The 19,351-nt window shown below is 32.0% G+C and overlaps 1 protein-coding gene across 5 annotated transcripts in view; it reads left to right on the forward strand.

Moving 5' to 3' along the window:
- The first annotated feature begins 840 nt into the window (after positions 1 to 840).
- Positions 841 to 19,351, forward strand: part of mwh (multiple wing hairs) — a 33,936-nt gene continuing 15,425 nt past the window's right edge. For 2 of the 5 annotated variants that reach the window (XM_089842973.1, XM_089842974.1), the window contains exons 1-2: positions 841 to 1,185; positions 18,082 to 18,267. In XM_089842973.1, coding sequence (XP_089699099.1) covers positions 948 to 1,185; positions 18,082 to 18,267 — 424 coding nt within the window. In that variant the 5' untranslated portion in view covers positions 841 to 947. Of the gene's footprint in view, positions 1,186 to 10,525; positions 10,865 to 13,590; positions 13,788 to 18,081; positions 18,268 to 19,351 lie in introns of those variants that run through there. The other 3 variants (XM_089842976.1, XM_089842977.1, XM_089842978.1) reach the window with 3 other exon arrangements.

Here is a 19,351-nt window from a genome sequence, read left to right on the forward strand (position 1 = left end):
AATATTATCAATAATTATAAGTTTCGTTAAATATCGCTGTTTTAAAGATAAAATGTCTTGTAATTACTTATATTTTAAAAGGAAGCGTGATATTTAATAAAAGAAAAATTATAAAACGGAATTTCTCAAAATTAAAAAAATAGGAACCAAAATATATCTTCAAGTTAAATGAAACCTCTTAATCTCGATTTTCCGATCTTTCTCTCTCTCTGTGTTTCTCTCTCTCTCTCTCTCTCTCTCTCTCTCTCTCGAAAGAAAGAAACGATATCTTATTATTAGGCTTATTAGAACCCCCTTAAGATGTGTGTCGGCTAGTTTAAGGCGATATGTCGTTAAAAGCGGTACCACATTAACGAGAAGTTAAGCAAATCTTAATATATATCCATTGAGATACCGTTAAATCTTATTTCCTCGTAATAAAACTTCGTGATAATCAACTACAGCCAAAACGGACCTTAAGAACTTCTTTCGTATCCAATTAAATTGAATGCCTCAAAGTCTCTGACACACTTAATAAAAAGTCTTAAGTCGAAAAGTAAAAATTCTACCAAATTTTCCCTCCAATATCCATCCCGAAGGCGTTCGGTCAAATGATCTTCGGACCAATAAGAAGAGGGGCACCCCGAGCGATTGTTATAAAAGTTAAAATAAGAGTTTCTACGTGACGTCACAAGGGGGCAAATAATGGTCCCTCCTTTTCTATTTTCTCTTATTTAAGCTATTTTATTATTTTTAAACTAAAAAAAATTAGGAGAGATCTATAAGAAATTATATTGTGTCCTGGATTAAGGAAAAGAAAATTACGAAGCCGATTTTTGTAGCATTTAATTCAGGAAAGATCATAGAAGGAGGATCTCTCGTCCGCGTTTGTCTCTCGCCTTTCAAATATACTTGAATTATAAGAACGAATTTATGAATTAAAAATTCAAATTTAACATCATAATAAGATGCCGTGCTACAGCCTACGTCATAAACCGAAAACAAAGAAAGCCGAATATTATTATCAACCTTGGATTCCAGTCAATCAATGTCCGGTCGAAGGTCAACGTTCTTCCGGCGGTGTTGGTCTAGAATTGGACCCATCTACTACCAACGGACATCCTATACTGAGATTCCCTCCGTCATACGATGAAACCATAAATAGAAGACAAAGCAACTGTCAAACATGGGGTCATCAACAAAGAGGTCAGTCAGTGTTTTAATACTATATCGTACTCTGTTTTGTTTCACGTGTTTGGGATAGAATTGATTGAACTTTGACCCAGGGGATGATTACTATAGATATAATTAGTGGTTGTATTGTTAGGTTTTTATTAGATTATGATTGAGATTAAAATCTCATTATGGGTTTTGCGTGGTATATTTGGATTTAATTGAATGTTTGGTTAAGCCTAGTTTCGGAAAGGAAATGAGAGGTGCTTATATAAGGTCAGTTTTCTAAAAGGGTCACGGTTTTTAAAAGGATGTTAGTTTTGTTAAAGACCTACTTCTTAAAGACGGTAATTTAGTGATGATTGAAAAAAGGTTTAAATTATTATATAAAAAGAATATAAATTTGGTTTATAAAATTCAATATTTTCTTTAAAAAATAAATTCAAATTTATTTATTCTTTGGTAAATTTTTAAATTTACTCCTAATAAATAATTTTATATTTAAATTCATTATTTAGGGAAACTAGGGTAATAACCGTTGCATTTACTAATATTATTATTTCGTGTATTTATTCTGTACGGCCTCTCACAAAAGTTTAATAAAAACAATAAAAAATAGCTCCGAAAATTGCGTGTGATCCACATACATTCGATTTGATTGCAAATTTTCGTGTGTTTTAAATTGATTATCTCAAAAAGACTAGAAATTTTATGAAAATCAAAACATTAATTGTTTTTGCTCTTTCAATTGATTGATTATGAAATTTTTCATTGAATCGCGTTTCGGTCGAGAGATTTTTCGGGCCCAAAAATACCTTTTTTTTTCTTCGTCAAATATTTTGTAAAATACAGTGATGAATTGTTGATTAACTTTTAAAAATTAATTTACTAAAGTTGTCCATGAGAAATGAGTTCTTATATATAGAAAAACTCCTAAACTTCGTTTCAACAGAATATTTATAGATATCTTTCGGTATATAAATGATATTAAACTATTTAAATCTAAAGTAGACCCCGGTAGTATTATACAACACTCACTTTGGGAGGCGAAAGAAAATTTTCACGTATGATTTATATTTATTTATTCTGAAGAGACTAGAGACGCGTAACGTTACGATGATTCTAGCAATCTATAATTTTCTCGTCAATTTTTGTTACATACAAAGGATGGAATGGGATGGGACCCAGTGGGAACTCGGAAAGTAGACGCGGAAGACTTGATACAAAATTATTTTCAAAAGAATCTGTTTATTTTTACTTCTTGAGTCTTGGAATGAATTCACAATCTGTCAGAAGGAGAGTGATTATAGACTATTTTTAGATTCATTCAAGCTCCGATCCGATATTTCGCGTAATTTAATAAGTTTATTGTTAATATTTTCAAGTAAAATATGTAGATAATGTTAGAAATAGTGTCTATAATTTGAAGAAATTCTTTCAATCTACATCTATCCCCAGTACGCATCACAAAAATAAGGTTACATTATAAATATCGGTGTTCACGAAACATCAGAACAAAGAAAGGTATCATTAATCTGTCAATAGATCCAGGGTATATGTTTTTTTCAAAGAAATGTATGGGAAACCATTCGTGATTCGATAATTATTATATACATTGTGTCTAGGTATACTGTTCTTTATAACAAATACTATAAGATGCACTTCGTTTCACTTTAAAAGTGTACCGCGTTTAAGACTGCACAGTCCTCTATCTAAGAATCTTTAGTATCTGTGATACGCCAAGTTGAAATTAAATAAGCGTACGGGGGACGGATAGAAATCGTTCGTGATCGACGGATCCAGTCAATTTAGAGGTCAAATCGTGTCACGATTTTAGGTATCCAAGGTCATAACGCGAAGATTTAAACTCTCTTTTAGTGGCTCGATCGGTAGCACAATCGTGAACCACGATATCTCTCTCCCTACAGACGCCTCTACTTGCATAATGTTATTTCTATTTTCTTCTTTTTTTTTTAAAGTCAATTTCTTTTCCTCAAATTGTCTATTCTCTCACGAAAAAAAAACAACAACGAAAAAAAAAATTACAAACTATTGTATAATAATGTTTCCAAGTCCCGAACTCACGAAAGTCTAACATCCTCATGCAAAAGTTAAAGTGTCATTCTTAACTTGTTTTATTTTCACATAAACGTGAATTTATTTAATCCTGCCGCCAATACCAATTTATAAACTAAAAGATAAGGTCCTGTTTAATATTAAAAAAATACACTTTTTCATGGGAAAACTTCATAAATGTGAATTTAAAAAAAACTCGCGTTTAAACCCAAGATTTTTCAATTGTAAAATATTAAATAATAATAGTTAAACAAACACTGAAACAAATGAAAAAAAAATTATTTAGGTTATATATATTTAAATCCGTTAATTTTATAATTATATGTTAAATTTTTCAGAGTTTAAAATATAGCTTGATAAATATTGACAGATTTTTCCGTGTAAATAAATTTATTTACTATTTTTACACGGAATTAACGGTTATCTTATAAAAATATAAATCTATGTTTGAACTAAATAGATAAAAACAGTCTTATTTTATTACACCAAAACACAAATTTTTCCCAGGATTAAAACGTTACGAGTTACGGAGCTTCTTCTTAAAGGGAATGTGAATTAAAGCAGACTTTCAATAAATATAACATAATTAATATTAGAAGTGTCTGAATAACGTCATCCGCTTCATATACAGGGAAATAGCAAAAGGGGCGGGGCTTCAGAAAGTTCCTCCCATATACATCTGCATAGTGGAGGATTTTTTAAAGTATAAGGCTAGTGAGGGAGTAAAGATGATTGGTTAAGCGAAGGTGTGACGTTTTGTATAAGGGGTTTATCACATACTGTCACGTCCCTATAGGCCCCTCGCGTATATAGGCTTTTGTCTTTTAACATGACTTTCATATGTTGAAGATACACACATAATTTAGTAGAATAAATGATCTTTCCATTAAAAATGTATAAAAATATCTTTCACCTTCCCTTTAATCTCCTCATATCTTTTATTTTTTAAAAGAATTTTAAAACATTCTGATATTTTACTCTCATAAAATATATAAAAAGTAAAAAAAGGAAAATCGTAGTTCCTACAGTTTCTGGATCTTAAGTTTTTCATGGTTTAAATCCATAGCAATCTAGATCAATTAATTTAAGATGTGTGGGCGCCAGTCTGCTATCTATCTTTAATGCTCTCCATAAAACCATCCAAATAATTTTATATATTTAAAAAAAATTAATTTAGAATAACGTTAAAACATAACATAATCGATAGCACATATCAATTCAATTGAGGTCAAAACGTTATCTATATAAAATTTATTTCTGTTTCTCCCTCTGGTTCAAAGATAGGAATATTTTATCCCCCCCCCCCCAAAAGACCCTGGGGCTTGCCCCAATCAGAAATAAATATCTGTATTTATAACATTTTTTTCCTATATATACATGAGTTTCTTCACTTTTAAAAATGGACCCCCGGGAGAAATAAGAAATTTTAGTTTTCTAAAATTAAAAACTTTAAATAGGAAAAAAAAACGTTAAAATTTCAAAATAAAAAATACTTTCAAAACTATACAGTCTCTTCCTTCACACGTATTGGTAATGTTATTATAACTTATTTCGATAAAATTTAATATTTTTTTTACACTTATTTCTTAATTTTATTGAAGTTTTCCTTTCAATAAGACCGATTATAAAATTAACTACCAAACATTTTATCGATTATTTTTATTTCAAATCAATAAGGGAAAGTGTTGCTAAATCGCTGGATCGTTTTGATAAATAGAAATGCACGCCCTCAACCGGAACTTCAATTAGATTTTTAGGATTCTTTTTTAAAAAAAAAACTTAAAAGTTAGCAATTTTATTACCATTTGTTAATCAAGGCGTGAAACGAACTACGTCATATGTTTTTTCCTCAATTTTTATAAAAATTATTTAATTTTAACGCGTTCGATCGTTATAGTTCAACGAGTATTTTTAAGTGTTTGGACTTAATGAACTAATTAATTCGGTTAATAGAATTATTTCAAATTAACCTTCGTTTGCGTAAAAAAAAGAATTTTAAAATAAATTTTTAAGATAAAAACAAGGCTTAGTTAATAATAAGGGAGCTGGTAGAGAGGCGTGGCTTGTGTTAGCTCCTCCCCTTTAGACCAAAATGGCGGCGAACGTCACAGAGTGAAAGGCTAATGGGGGACGGCTCCTGATTGGCTAAGTGAGGGTCTGACGTTTAGTTGCTAACTTCCTATTTGAATTTTCCTTTGAATTTGAATGAATTAAAACTTGATACGACTTAAGAAAAATTAGCAACCAATTCCTAATTAGAATAATAACTATTTTGGGCAATTTAGTCGAAACAGTTTGCATTTATTCGACGAGCGGGACATAAATCTGTATATTTAAATATTGACCTCAATCCATCCTTGAAAATTATAAATAAATAACATTAAAATCAAGATCAAGGTATAGAAAAAAAATTTAATTCGACCTCGCGAAAGCTATTATCATATTTACATTAAGGAGTAAAATGAATTTTTTTCCTCGCTCATATTACCAGTCTATTTCGAAAGTCATTAGACGGCTTTTATATTTAAATTATAAAATCCCATGGCAATAAATAATAGCTTGACTCTTTTTTCCTCGTTATCATTTCATTCTATGGGTTTTTATATAGTTCCTAGAGATCATTCACTTTTGATTTAGGTGGGTTTTAACACGACGAAAATGAACTTAGTACCAAATGAAAGAAAAAAAATGAATAAATGATCATGACATTTAGACCCGTATCGAAAGAGTTAAGATAATTTTGCCTTAAGCTGGCCTTCAAGCGACTTTCAAGTGTAACAACTTGAGGACATAATATTACAATTAAAGGGTTAGTTTCACATGATGGAAAGCTTTTTTACTAAAGGGCTTAAGCGCAATGGGTACGTTACTAATTATGTTGGGTATTCAAGAGTTTTTAGTACCGCATAGAAAGATTATTTTAAGTTACTTGAATTCGCGTGAACTGACATGACGTGAAGTTACACGTATTCAGATGGAATTGATGTGAATTTCACACTAAAATCACTACAATTCTTAAATTGTGACGAATTGTCACTTGAAATGTTGAAATCCCCAGAGATACTTAAGTCACAAAGATCCACTTAAAATCACAAATCAATTTTAACTTTAGTTGGATCGGAAAATAAACTGGCAACTTTGTGTGCTTTAGTCTTTGCAGGGTCACCACTATAATTTGGCGGTCCCCATATTGTCCATTGTAAGTCAAACGCCCGACCTACAAAGTATATTTTGGGGTTCCTTTAGCCCCAAATACAGAAAGACAATTCACTCTTAAATGCAGCGACGTCTTTCAAATGTACACATGCGTGGTCATTAAACCCTCTAGCTAATTACTAAAAAGTTTCAACACAAATCAAATATACTCGCCATGAACTGTAAGACTTCATCTTTTAAATCCTGCCTAAAAATAATTCTACCACACTAAAGAAACTTTCGATAATTTCTCACGATGAAAACCGTATTATTTTGATACACCTTAAGGCAACAGGAAGGGCAAAGGGTTTTAGATAAATATATTTTTTCTTTTCCATTGGATTTCAAATGTCAGACTGCGTTGTCACAATGCAGCAAGGAGAAAGTATAGCTAAACATTTCAACGTCAAGTTCCTCTAAAGAGTGTAATAAACTCTTTAATTACAACCCAAAGACAAAAACTGGTTATATTCATGGAATAAATCGTACCATACGTCAGCGAATTCGAAAAAAGACTCTTTAAAGGGAGCCTGAAAGTATATAAAATTCACAAAACATTTGCAATGATAAACTATGGTCAACGCTGGCTATATTAGGCCTACAATATCCGAAATTAATTCAAGCATTTATGCTCATTAGGTATTAAAAATGGTGAGCACTCTTAAGGAGAGTTTCATTGACTTTTAATTTTAGAAGTAGGAATGGAGAACATAGTCTGGGGGCGCGTCAAAGTCCCGGACCCCATCCCCGAGACGGAGGGGTATGAAAGAAGAGGCGGTACATAGCGACAGAGATAAAAAGGAATTACGTATTTTTCGCCGTCCCCGTCAGCAACGTCATCAAAACGTAGTTTTTTAGTGAGCCAATAAAATAATTTAAACTTATCGTTACGTGTTGGAGGGAGGGGCTCTATTCTGGGCTATGAGTCGGACTGATGTTATTACTAACCGTTTTCCATTCCTACTTCTAAAATTAAATCTATCCCTGCTTTTCATAACGAATTAATTGGTTTGAACGCTTCTTTATCCCTTTAATTAAACGTTGTGGGTTCCCCCTTGCCCCGTCTAGTAGCGAAAATACTTCAAGAACATTTTTAAATATTAATTAAAGACCCTTTCACACGAAATCAAAGGTATTTTTTATGATAAAGCATCGTGAGAAATTTATCTTTATCGCCGGAAGCTAAATTAGTTACGAAGTTGAAAATGCAACAATAACATATCCAACCACATTCATTTGGGGTTTTAATAGCCAGTATTGATAACTTAAGAGTGATATGAATTTTAGGTCCATTCATTTTGGTAAGATATCGAGCTTAATAGGGGCCCGGCCCAAGGTCATGAATTGATGAGACACTATAATAGGCCTAATGAATCAATTTATTCCCACCATGGATCATGGGAAAGTTGACGTAAATTTGAACAATTAAGGTTGGAAATTAAACCCAGAATTTTTATAGCTAACACAATATCAAGTTAAGAGAAAAACGTCTATGCCGACACTAGATTACAATAGTATCTTTGAACGCCCTTGCTAAAATATTTAAATTAGTTTACGTATTTCTTACGTCATACTTTCCTCCCACTCTAACAGAGTATCAAAATGGCACGAGGAGCTATAGCTAAACCTAATTTACATTGCAGATTAATTATCGTTTGATTAGTTTCATAAATCATTGATCGTTATTAATAAATTGTACGATAATAATTATAATCCTAAGAATTTAGGACACACAAAAACATGGTTTAATTAACATTTGACAAATTTTTCTTATCACTGATAAAAAATTTATCGAAAATTAATTCGAATAAAAGTAATTTTTCCTTCTAAAATTAAATTAAGTAACAGTAATCATTCTAGAACACCCATGAGCGCAAAATTACCAAGTTCAAAAACCGATAGCGAATACACGAGATTGTAACTGAAATCTGGCATATTTGGGGTAATAAGATTTCGATTTCTCACCTTACGTATAGCATAACGTAACATAATGTATGATTTACTATATTTAGTGGCATTAGATTTCAGTGAAAATATTAACTATTTGAAATGAAAGAAAGGTAGGCCGAAGCTACTGATATAGTCACCCGGAGGGCCAACTATCATTTGAATTACGTGCCATATTTTTCCTTACGCTTTTCGCTAATTCATTAAAAATTATAATGAATTGTTCAAAAAAGAAAAAAAGTGTCGTTTTCTCGAGATTTTTCGATAGATGATAAAAAAGTTGGACACTTAGAAGGTTCGGTATTTATCACTGGCACCATCAATAGGGTGCCTTTGGGATAAATCCAAATTTACCAGAATTCCCATAAAATATTTGACAGATCGGTTGGTTCTCCGTGTACGGACGCTATAACCCCCTTTTTAGTTCTACTTAAAACCGAATTATCCTTTCAGTCTTAAGTTATTTAGTGAATGACTCAGTTCTTCCAATTAGCGGTCGGTTGAACTACGTAATTGCAGTTGGTTTTTATTTTTTATATAATTTCCCTTACCAGTATACGAACGCTCTCGAATCGTAATCGCATTCTGATTTTTAAAGATAGTTATATAATGACGGTCGCCCTTCGATCGTCTTTGGACTTGTCTCTCTAAAAACTGGTTAGGGACTGGGTTAGTTTCATTATTAAGTTCAATTCTTTATTCTTCGCGTCGTTTGCAATCGAGCTTTAACGGGATGTATCGATGAATCTCTTCGTAATGCAACATTCACCGTGGACTACTTAATATTCTTAGTGTTTTTGTATTGATTAACCGGCGCATCTACGCTGTTTGATACGCACTTAATGGATTAATTAGTGGTACGGCTTCAAAATGATCAGGAGAAGTAAAAGTAAGATTTAATTTTCATTCTTAATTAGGTAATTTAAGATTTAAAATTATGGCAGTTAGATAAAGCTATTCTTTATGAACAACTGCATTATTCATTTTGAAACTTTGTAACTCGAATTTTTAAATCAATAGAAATAATTCAATTTTATATGAAACTTGAATTTATAAATCAATATAAGTAATTCAATTTTAAATGAAAATTAAAGTAATTAACAATGTTATCGTATAAAAATGATAGAGGTATATTAAAATTATTAATGACATTAAGTTTATTTACTATTTAACTAAGTTCTCATTTATTTACTTTAATTTCACTCAACTTTCCACTGTACTTCACAAATGTCCCTTTCGCCAGTGTCAAGCATTTCCTGTTTATTCCGGAAACTTGGTTACAGAATCATAATTTATACTCTCTCTTTAAATACTGAAAGTTAATTACAACCTCTAATTAACTTAATTTCTCCGGACGTGGTATAATAACATCAACAACTTAATATCCTCCTAAAAACAAATTTTACAAGAAGCGGTTCCACTTGAACCGTTTAGTTACCTAAATAAACATTTTATATCCTCAAAAAAATATGATTCTACTTAATTTCGTTATTTGCCTTAAAGCACACTCTCTAAATCCATAATGAGTTAGAAACATTGGCCCTTCTCGGGGATTCGAATTTACAACAAAAAAAGTATTCGTTGATGGCATTTAAATTAGATTCATATTTGATGAGAAATAATTAACAGGAATATTGGACAGGTATTTTAAAATGAATTCTAATTAAAAAGGAAAATTACCTGTCTTCGCTCCGATAGTGTTTTGATTACAAAACATGATAACTAAACAATAATTTTAGTAAATTTACGTAACTTTAATATAAAAATTAAGCAAAACATTAAAATTTATTAAGCATGAAGCGGAAACAGGGTACCATGAAATTTAAAAGCAATTATAAAGAAGAATAGTGTAGGAAATAGACCACTAACTTCAATTCAAAGAATTGTTTATAATTCAACAATATTTACGGACAGAAATGTATCGATGGTGCATTTACGTTCAAGCTCAATATTCATGGTAAAATTGAATTAATTGATGAATTAGCATGATCGAATCCGTTGGGAAATGGGTGAAAAGGTGGAGAAAGAGAGAGAGAGAAATTGGGTATCTTGAAAGGGTGGGGTAACAGAGTACGGAATCCCCCAAATTGAAGCAGCAACTAGACATCTCTTCAAACAGGTGAATTTTGTTAGATTTCTCGTTCTATGCGTATACGCGCCCGAAGCGGATGAATAAACCGCAATCTCCAATCAGAATCTACAAAACTTCAGGTATCTTTAGCTACCGGCGGAACTTTTTCCGAGGGACGCAAAAAAATCATAGAAAAAGTCCAGACTTAAGTTAACTTAAGAGATGCCAATCTGTACTCTTTAAGGTCGGTCGACGACATTTTTTACTAAAGCGGTTCATTTTAAATTGAAAAACATCGTTAAGATATAGTTTATTAACTCTTAAAGGCGATAAATTTGTGTGTAATCTTTAAAATTCGCATTAAGTTAAGTTTAATAGTGAGTGCCTTCAAAATTCTTGGAATACAATCAAGAGGGAAAGTAAGTAAGTGAGAGTGTTTTTCTTTTACTTCCGCTCGTCAATATTTATGACATTATTTTCCTAGTTGTCACTTTAAATTATTGTAATTTAAACGCGGTGGTGTTTCCAATTTTGTAACAGTAAAAGCTATGTTTGTATTAAAGAAATAATTATGGTTTATTTTTTACATGAAATGGAGAATTACTCCTAATTTATTAGTAAAATAGATGGGAATTTAAGAATGATAATTTTCAAGTGAAGGGATGCGCAAAAATTAACTTAAACAAAGTTTAATTTTAAAAATTTGCCAAATTCAAGTTATATCATATCTTCTCTCCGTCATACGTAGGACGTTTCTACAATAAGTAAAAACCCCAAGTAATTATAAAATACACATTTCATTTCTGAAACCGAATAGTATGTTTGAAGTACAAAATAGCTTTAAAGGAAAGGTGAAGACATAACGATATTATAAGTTCAACCTCCAACCAATCGTGAAGCACCTCCCCTTTATTTTGGATATTTAAAGTAATTCAGAGTTATTGCCCTTATGTTTGTTTATCTTAGCTGATAGTTCTTATAATTAGTAGAAAACAAAAACCTTTCACTTTCCTATTACACAATCCCTTTAAAAGGTCATAAGGGGGAGATCAACTTCATATTTATCTTTTGACAGCTGGGTGCGTTTCAAATGAATCAAATGCAATTCCCGCGGTCAGAAACATTTAAACCTAACCTTCAAAAAAGTGAAAAGCTGAAAAGATCGAAATCCAATGTAAACTTTGCATCGAGCTTACGAGGTTTAACATTACGTATCAATGCGCTTAAACTTAATCTAGATTGCAAAACAAGAATGTAAATAGAAATTATTTACAAAGTGCTAAGAATAATCCAAAAATACTCTCGACCATTTTCGGCACTTTTAAACAGGACTCCCTGAGGCGGGTTTATTTTGTGTGTTGGGTCTATTGGGCAGTTACTTTGTACGTGTAGGTTGACCGCGCGACCTTTCCCAGTAATCCAGAGCTACGGGGCGCTGCAGACATTGACCTCGACTCGCCCATGCTTTATCGTTTTTCTAGTTCATTTATTATACTGGGAAAGTGGGCGAATTAAGGTTTGAGACTCCAACGAAGATGTTCGCACATTTTTTAAGAATATTCTTCCTTCTCCCAAAATAAAATATCAAGAAAAAATATTATTACGAAACCCACAGTTTCTTTTATCACTAATGAGGGCAAAAAATATTATATATAGAAATAAAGAAGAAGAAAAATGTCCCCGTGTAAAATTCTCATTTTGATAATTACAAGTTTGTTTTCGACGTAGGGAGTTTTAATTCGGTTTAGTGTCCTTTAAGTAGTTATGTGAGTGGGAGAATTTATACATTTTTTTCTTCTAATAACTAGATTAATTATCTATGTACCCCGAGGCATTAATATTATAAGGGGTTTATTAAAAGTCTTATTAAGTTTTAATTCGATTTTTATGTATCGTGAATGCTAGTAAGATTCCACGCGGTACCCAGTTTCAGAAATAAACCCCTGAAAGTTCGCTTTCTTTAGTTTAGTTTAGTAAATTGTGCAGGTTATGTAACGAAACGAACGTCTACACTTATCTGCATAATAAAATCTTTAGTTCTTTGTAATCTATTAGCAGCAAAGACACCCGGCGTCGCTCGTCGGGATATGTTAATTGCTTTTCAAGCCGCCATTTTAAAATATGGTGGTAGATCGAACCCCAAAAGCCATAACCATTCTAGAGGATATAGGGAACCAGTGTACTAAATATTAGCGAAATCGGTTTAAACGCACCGACGTTATTTCCCAAAGGATTTTTACATTTCTGCCCACCATTTTTCAAGATGGCGGCGGATTGGAAAAAGTCTTTATAGCGCAAATTGTCAACTTTCTAGGTAAGGCGGTTTGGGCAGCGCGTTGATTATCACTCGGTACTAATCAAGATAGCCACGTAAATAAAATTAAAACATTATTGTAATCGTTTGGGATCGTAAACTGGAACATAAACCCATTACACGATGTTAGTAAGTTATCGATTATGTATGCAACTTATTGAAACATGAAACGTGTAATAAGTATTCAGTTTCAATTATGCATTACAAAGTCGTTCATCATTCGCACCGGGAACGTGGTGCTCTACTTTTCAAGAGCTCACCACGCGGAAAAGAAGGTCACTTCTTTTATATATAGATATATCATTACTATATATATACATATATAAAAAGGGGTGTTTTTTCTCCTGTAGCGTATGGCAAGAAACTGAATAAACACATTACATACCTCATAATTCTTATATCATATCCCCTTTCTCATAGTAGGACCCAAAAATCCGATTCTCGTGCGGTTGTTACAGTTTCAATTTTGTTTAGCAAGACGAGCGATGAGTTGTGAATGATAATTTTCATGCAGAAAATGTACGAAAAAACTTGCGTTAACAATCATTTTAAAGTGTGAATTCAATATTCGTTCAGACGCATATACTTCGGCGGTAAATTTTAACGTCATAAACCATAACTTCGTAGGACCTGACTCGAATTTTTATTTAATATATGGTTCGATAGGTAATCATTGCTCCGTAACCGAAAAAGATCCAAAAAGTTTTTTTAAAAAAAAATCGAGAAAAAGGAAACCCCTTGTTTCTTAGTTTTGAAAGTTAGCGAGAGAAGTTGAATGTGACACGAAGAGCTAGTGTGCGCTCTTCGACTCGGATTCTGTCTTTGTTTTTAGTTGAGGCAGTTACTTGGGAGTATTAAGAGCGTCCGAGTGGATTTTATCGTTACTTTGTCTACAAAGAGGTTGCTAAAACGCCGGACAACATTTGTTTTTGGACTCTGCTCAGTGTTGTGTGTGTGTGATTTGGATTAACTTTTAAGATAGTGATACCCGAGCGGAAAGGATATTTGTTATTGTGGAACAAGAACATTGGGGTAAGATTGTATTTCGTTTTTGTGACACTTATTGAATGATTAAGTGTGCTTGGGGAGAATTTCAAGAAGTTAAGTTCGTAATGAGGTGTCAAAAACAGAATTTTGCAAGTTGTTTATGATTTGGAAGAGAGTCTATAGGGGAGATAATTCATCTTTGTATTTCTTGTTGGCTAAATGTTATTATAAGTTTAAAGGGTATGGTTCGTAAGTTTGACACCGGTTACTGAGTGCTAGTGACGTAGGAGAAACGTCATGAAGCGAATTCGTATGGTGATATGTCATTTTCGCTTCAGTAAAGACTAAGTACGTTCAGTAGATTCACAATGGGAACTCTTTAGCATGTTTTCAACTTGTTCGGAAGCATTATTAAGTATAGAAAGTGTTACATGAAACATGTCTTAAAAATTTTGATGGTATTATAAATTGTAAAAACGTTTTAATAGCGAGTTCTAGACTTAATTCAAAAATGAGTCATTGTCAGAGACTGTTGTTTGCGCCACGGTAATAGCTAATAGTTTCCTATATAATGCAAACGTTATCTCAAAAAGCTACAAGATTTTTAGATTGTGTTGTTTTCCGACACAAAAAAAAGTTTAGTGTAAAAAGTGTCGAATAATTTGTCAAGCTTGAGAGAGCGCGGAAATGATCGAAAAGGTAGAACAAAGAATTGAAAGAATCGTCTTTTCTTGAAAGTAATTTACTTGTACGTTAACCGAGACATCGGAAACTTTCCAAAGTACGTAAGAAAATTGATGGGGAAATAATTGTCATTTATGGAAAGTGTCCGATGCCGTAGGACACGCGTTGCTAGAGAATCTTTCAAATTTGGAAGAAAACTACGATATTGCACGCGCTATTTTCGGGTCCCATTTTTTCAAGCTCTACTTCGCATTAGGAATAAATGAATTTTGGCTCCAAAATTCATAAAATAAAACAAAATGAGACCAAAAACATATTTTTCAAGGGCGAAGGATGAGAAAGATGGATAAGCTAATCGCTTAAGGCTTCTTCTCGGAAAATATTTACGGACTAGTTTCGATTAAAAAAAGGGTTTATCGCTCAAAATATTATAAATTTATAATTCAGGCCAATGATTTCTAAGGATTTTATTTTGCAATTTTTCAATGAAGATAAAAGTTATGAATAAAGTATGTCATTAATTTTAAAGGAACTAGTTCATGCTCTGGGTTAAAGTTGATTATCAAGGTTTAATCGTAATGTCATTAGTTTGAATTTAAAAAAATTCTTTTCATAATAAATCATTAACTTTTTTTGTGGAGTTTAATAAATAACTAAAATGTTTACGAAATTGTCTAGACGTTTAGATTCTTCAAGTTTTGGAGCTAAATAAAGCTATCGTGTTTTGTAACTTAAAATTAGGCTTAAAAGAATGTTAAATTTAAACTTAACAAAATTAAGTTGCAGAAAGTGAAGGAATGCTAAGACTTTACGTAGACATTGTCCCGTCCATTTTGATACAAATCGTAATTACAGACCTATTAAGTTATTATTTATAAACCCTTCCAAGAAAAACCGGTTTTAAAGAAAGAAGATGAAATCATAAACGTATAGAAAACAAAAAGGATCACGTAACTCTTTATTAAGAAAGAAATTTTCGTTTAATTTTTCGTAATAATCACGAATGCACACCATCTTCAATCAGATAAGCTAAATTCCCCGGGGTTGATTAAGTTAAAAGATGGTGTAACTATCACAAAGGAAATTCCTCAACAATACTTATATCTTTAAGTTTTAGTTGGCATAAAGATAAAAACACGTAAAACGTACCGATGCTATTTAAGTAGATGAATTCTTTAAACATCTTTACTGGATTTTTCTTCGCAGAATCCCTCGCGGAAATTACAAATAAAAAAAAAATAAACCGGGATAGATTTCTGTGACCGACAAGGTTCGTGAGGGTCGTGATCGATAGACCGAATCCAAGATTAGTTTACCACAAAAATCACTTCGAATAACTTTAAAGAAAAAAACTTGAAATCTGGTGGGGATATCTACTTTCTACATTATAAAGTTAAGCATCTTAGAGAAATTATTTCCTCAGTGGGGGGGGGGCTATGAGGAGTTGCCCTCTAACGGAATTTTACGTAATAACTTAGGGGGTGGCCTGTTCTATTGTAATTCTTTTGGACTGTTCTTCTATAGGGTAGGGTCTTTTAATTTACCTGTTTAGTATGATAAAACTTGTTTTACAGGAAATAAATTTTATTTAAATACAATTTCAAGGTGGCTACCCTCTAAATTTTGTTTAAGTGTTTATTTTTCAAATAATAATAGTAATGTTTATAGAAAACAATGTTCCGCTTAAGAATTTACATAAATTAAATGACCTATAGTAGGTTATTTAAAGGGATTATAAAGATATTGGAAAGGGACGAACCAAGATTTTAGTCTCTTTACTCCCTAAATATGTGAAAGCAATAATAATTTATGAGGAAATAAGAGTTCGAACTTTCAATCGAATCAAGTATCTATTATTATCAAATTTGTTTACTTAAAATTTGGTAACAAACAAACAAGACGTTTCCAGTTTACATTATTGTTTTTCAAGGAAGAATATGTTCAATAAACATTGGGAATTTAACTATGAAATTAGAGTTTCTAAAATTCAAAATTAAACTTTTGCATAATGGTATAAATATTAAAATTTGAAACGGTTTGTTTCTAATCAAAAAATAATAAAATAAGGAAGTTGTTATGATAATTTAAAACAAAAGTATCTTCTTTGCTTGAAAAGGAATAACAATTCAAGTTTCCAATTTTCAGGGGCAAAACGGTTTATTTCCTCAATATGAAAAGAAAGATAATTTTACTTAACCAATTTAAATTAAAAACATAGAAGCAAATTCCCATCTAAGTCGATATAATTAAAATAAATCTATGAAAATAAATCCAGTTAAATTAAGCTCAAATTTATAAATCCTTACGGTATCTCTTTCTGAATAAATCACGCAGAGAAACCTGTATTTCTTAATCATCTTTCTGTAATTTAAAACTACGATATCAAATCAAATGAAGCGTTACATTGGCAATCCCATCACTATGCCTATGGGTAAAGAAACCACTTTTTATGAATTTTTAATAAATAAAGATGGAATACGTACTTTGTATATTAATATATAAAAAAATCTACCCAATAATAGGGCAATAGTATAAATGCAGACATTCACCCTTACTTAATGTATTCGCCCTATGGATAGACGAGTCATAGTCATAGGTATTAATTTACAAGTGTTTTGTTAATTAGTAAAAGCGTAATTGTACAAAGAATTTCCGGGATTGCAAGAGCTAATCACAATAGACGATATTAAAACCGGGTTTTTTTTCTTGACTCGGAACTTAGATTATCTAACGGGGAGTGGTCCTTTCTTAGGATTAATGTTTACTTTTCGAAGTGATGTCAAGTAATTTATCAAGAACATAGCCATCAACACTCGCTGGACGCCAACGTCGTTAAGTTCGCCAATAACGTACGGTTTTAGGTTCTTTTTTTCTTTCTTAGACAAGCCGTATGTGGTAAACTAGCTTGTAACTTTCTAAAATATATATCTATTTTGATTGTTTCTGCCATGAAAATTATACCGCCTCCGGTACATGGAGGCAGATGAGTGATAGCACAAAACATTCCTAATGACCCTTAAGCGTCGACCAGTTCTGGAACGTATTTAAACCCTTGGAAATATTAGGTTGACTTGATTAATGGTATGATAAGTTCCATAAGCATGATACTTTCTATACTTCGTAATGCTAGAGACTTACAGCTCGAGCTAGTTCGGGAACGATAAGCGATAACTGACTACACGCGGCTTTGCAGTCCATCTTCCTATTCAGTCTGTACTAAGCCTTTAACAGCGACAAAACCAGGCGTCGCTTGATGTGAATCTATGACCTACGTCACTTCATGACAAGCTCTCAGTGATAACCAGTGACAAACTTAGGGAACATTTCTTATGAACTTATGATGGTATGAATAGGCAAATTTAGAAGAGACTTCTCAAATTACAATGTTCCTAGAACATTCTTGTCAAGAACTCTCTGCTTCCAAGGAGTTTCTACAATACATAACGTATTCTCGGTTTAACATCTATCCTCGGGGTTTGATAATACGCCTTGCCCATCCTATCAACATACACACCCAGAATGTTTACTAGAAAATGTTCATTAGTATACGGGAAGTTTATATTTTTAGTGAAACAAAAGGGTTAAGAGATGTAGGGAGGGGCCCATTAAGAATATTAATGCAATATTAATCTGAATTTTTTTTATCTTCTTACAGCCATTCACGAGGCGGGCTCGTCAACTTTGAAGAAAGAAGATCACAAAAAGAACAATGGATCAAAACCGGCCAGAAAAGTCTACTTTCATCATAGTTTAGGCCCACCGCCTAAATCTAAATCCGGAAGCTGCATTTCCGGAGAAAATAGCCACAACGAAAGAAGACTTTTCCCCAAATTTCATTTTCGTAAGTACCTTTAGTATCTTTATGCGAAACTAAAATTATTTTCGGGTGACTGGTTCGGCTCAAATGAATTATATTACACGGATTATGTTCGAAGAAAGATAAAGAACGAGTTGCTTCTTTTATTAAGTCTTAAATATATTTTAGAGAATTTTTAGAAAAACAAGTGCATTAAATTTACAGTTAATATCAGAGGTTATTGCTCGGTAAGCGGCTTTCTTTTAGAATACTTGATATAATTAACAACCCTTGGTTCCAATTGATATTCATTTTACACGCTTTTTTGATTAAAAAAGAAAAATTCTAGCCCCTAGTATTTCCCCATTTTTGGAGATTTTGCTTAAAGTAGATCCTAGATTTAGATTAAACCGCGATAGATGGGTACGGCCCATCTATAAGCGTTACCTAACAGACTGACAAAAAGATCTATTTCTTCTCAAATTTGTTAAGGTTACCTACATTCGATTTCTTTAGTCAAAAGTTCGAAAAGAGGCATAAGTTTCACGAACTTATGATCTATAAACGTTACAAAGCCTTATTGCCCAGAAATTATTTATTTTTAGTCTTAATATCTTCGAAAATTATAAAGAAACTATTCATTAACTAAAGTTAAAACAGTTCAACGACTACACGTTTTTTTTCTCCAAAACATTCAATCAAAGTTCGGCTAGGAAAAAACAAAAAGATTAAAACGAAATAAAAAATAAAACCGAGGGAATTGAATTAAAATTTAAATTTAATTCAAACTCAAATGTAGCAAAATTGCTTTAGACAGAATATTGACCTAAAGTACATTAAAATAATCCTTATTGTTTTACGATTGTAATAACGTTGAAGAAAATAACATTTTCAAAGGCGCCATCAGTGCATTCAAAATTTTATAGATTCACCGTCAGATAACAAAAGTTAATTCGCCCAGTGAAAAATTTAAAAATACTTAAAATTCCCCCGAAGTAAATTTATTTTAAAAAAAATAAAAAATAAATCTTTTCGAAAATCATCGTTGATTTTGGTTGCGCTTGAATGAACACGAGATTCTTCTATGATCAAATTTGTTAAAGAAGGCGTTCGCGGAAAGGCCAAATTT

This window comes from Phalangium opilio, unplaced genomic scaffold (genome assembly GCF_054372755.1).
Source record: "Phalangium opilio isolate 3A_F unplaced genomic scaffold, DU_Popi_V2 ptg000070l_1, whole genome shotgun sequence".
In the NCBI taxonomy this organism is placed as follows: domain Eukaryota; kingdom Metazoa; phylum Arthropoda; class Arachnida; order Opiliones; family Phalangiidae; genus Phalangium; species Phalangium opilio.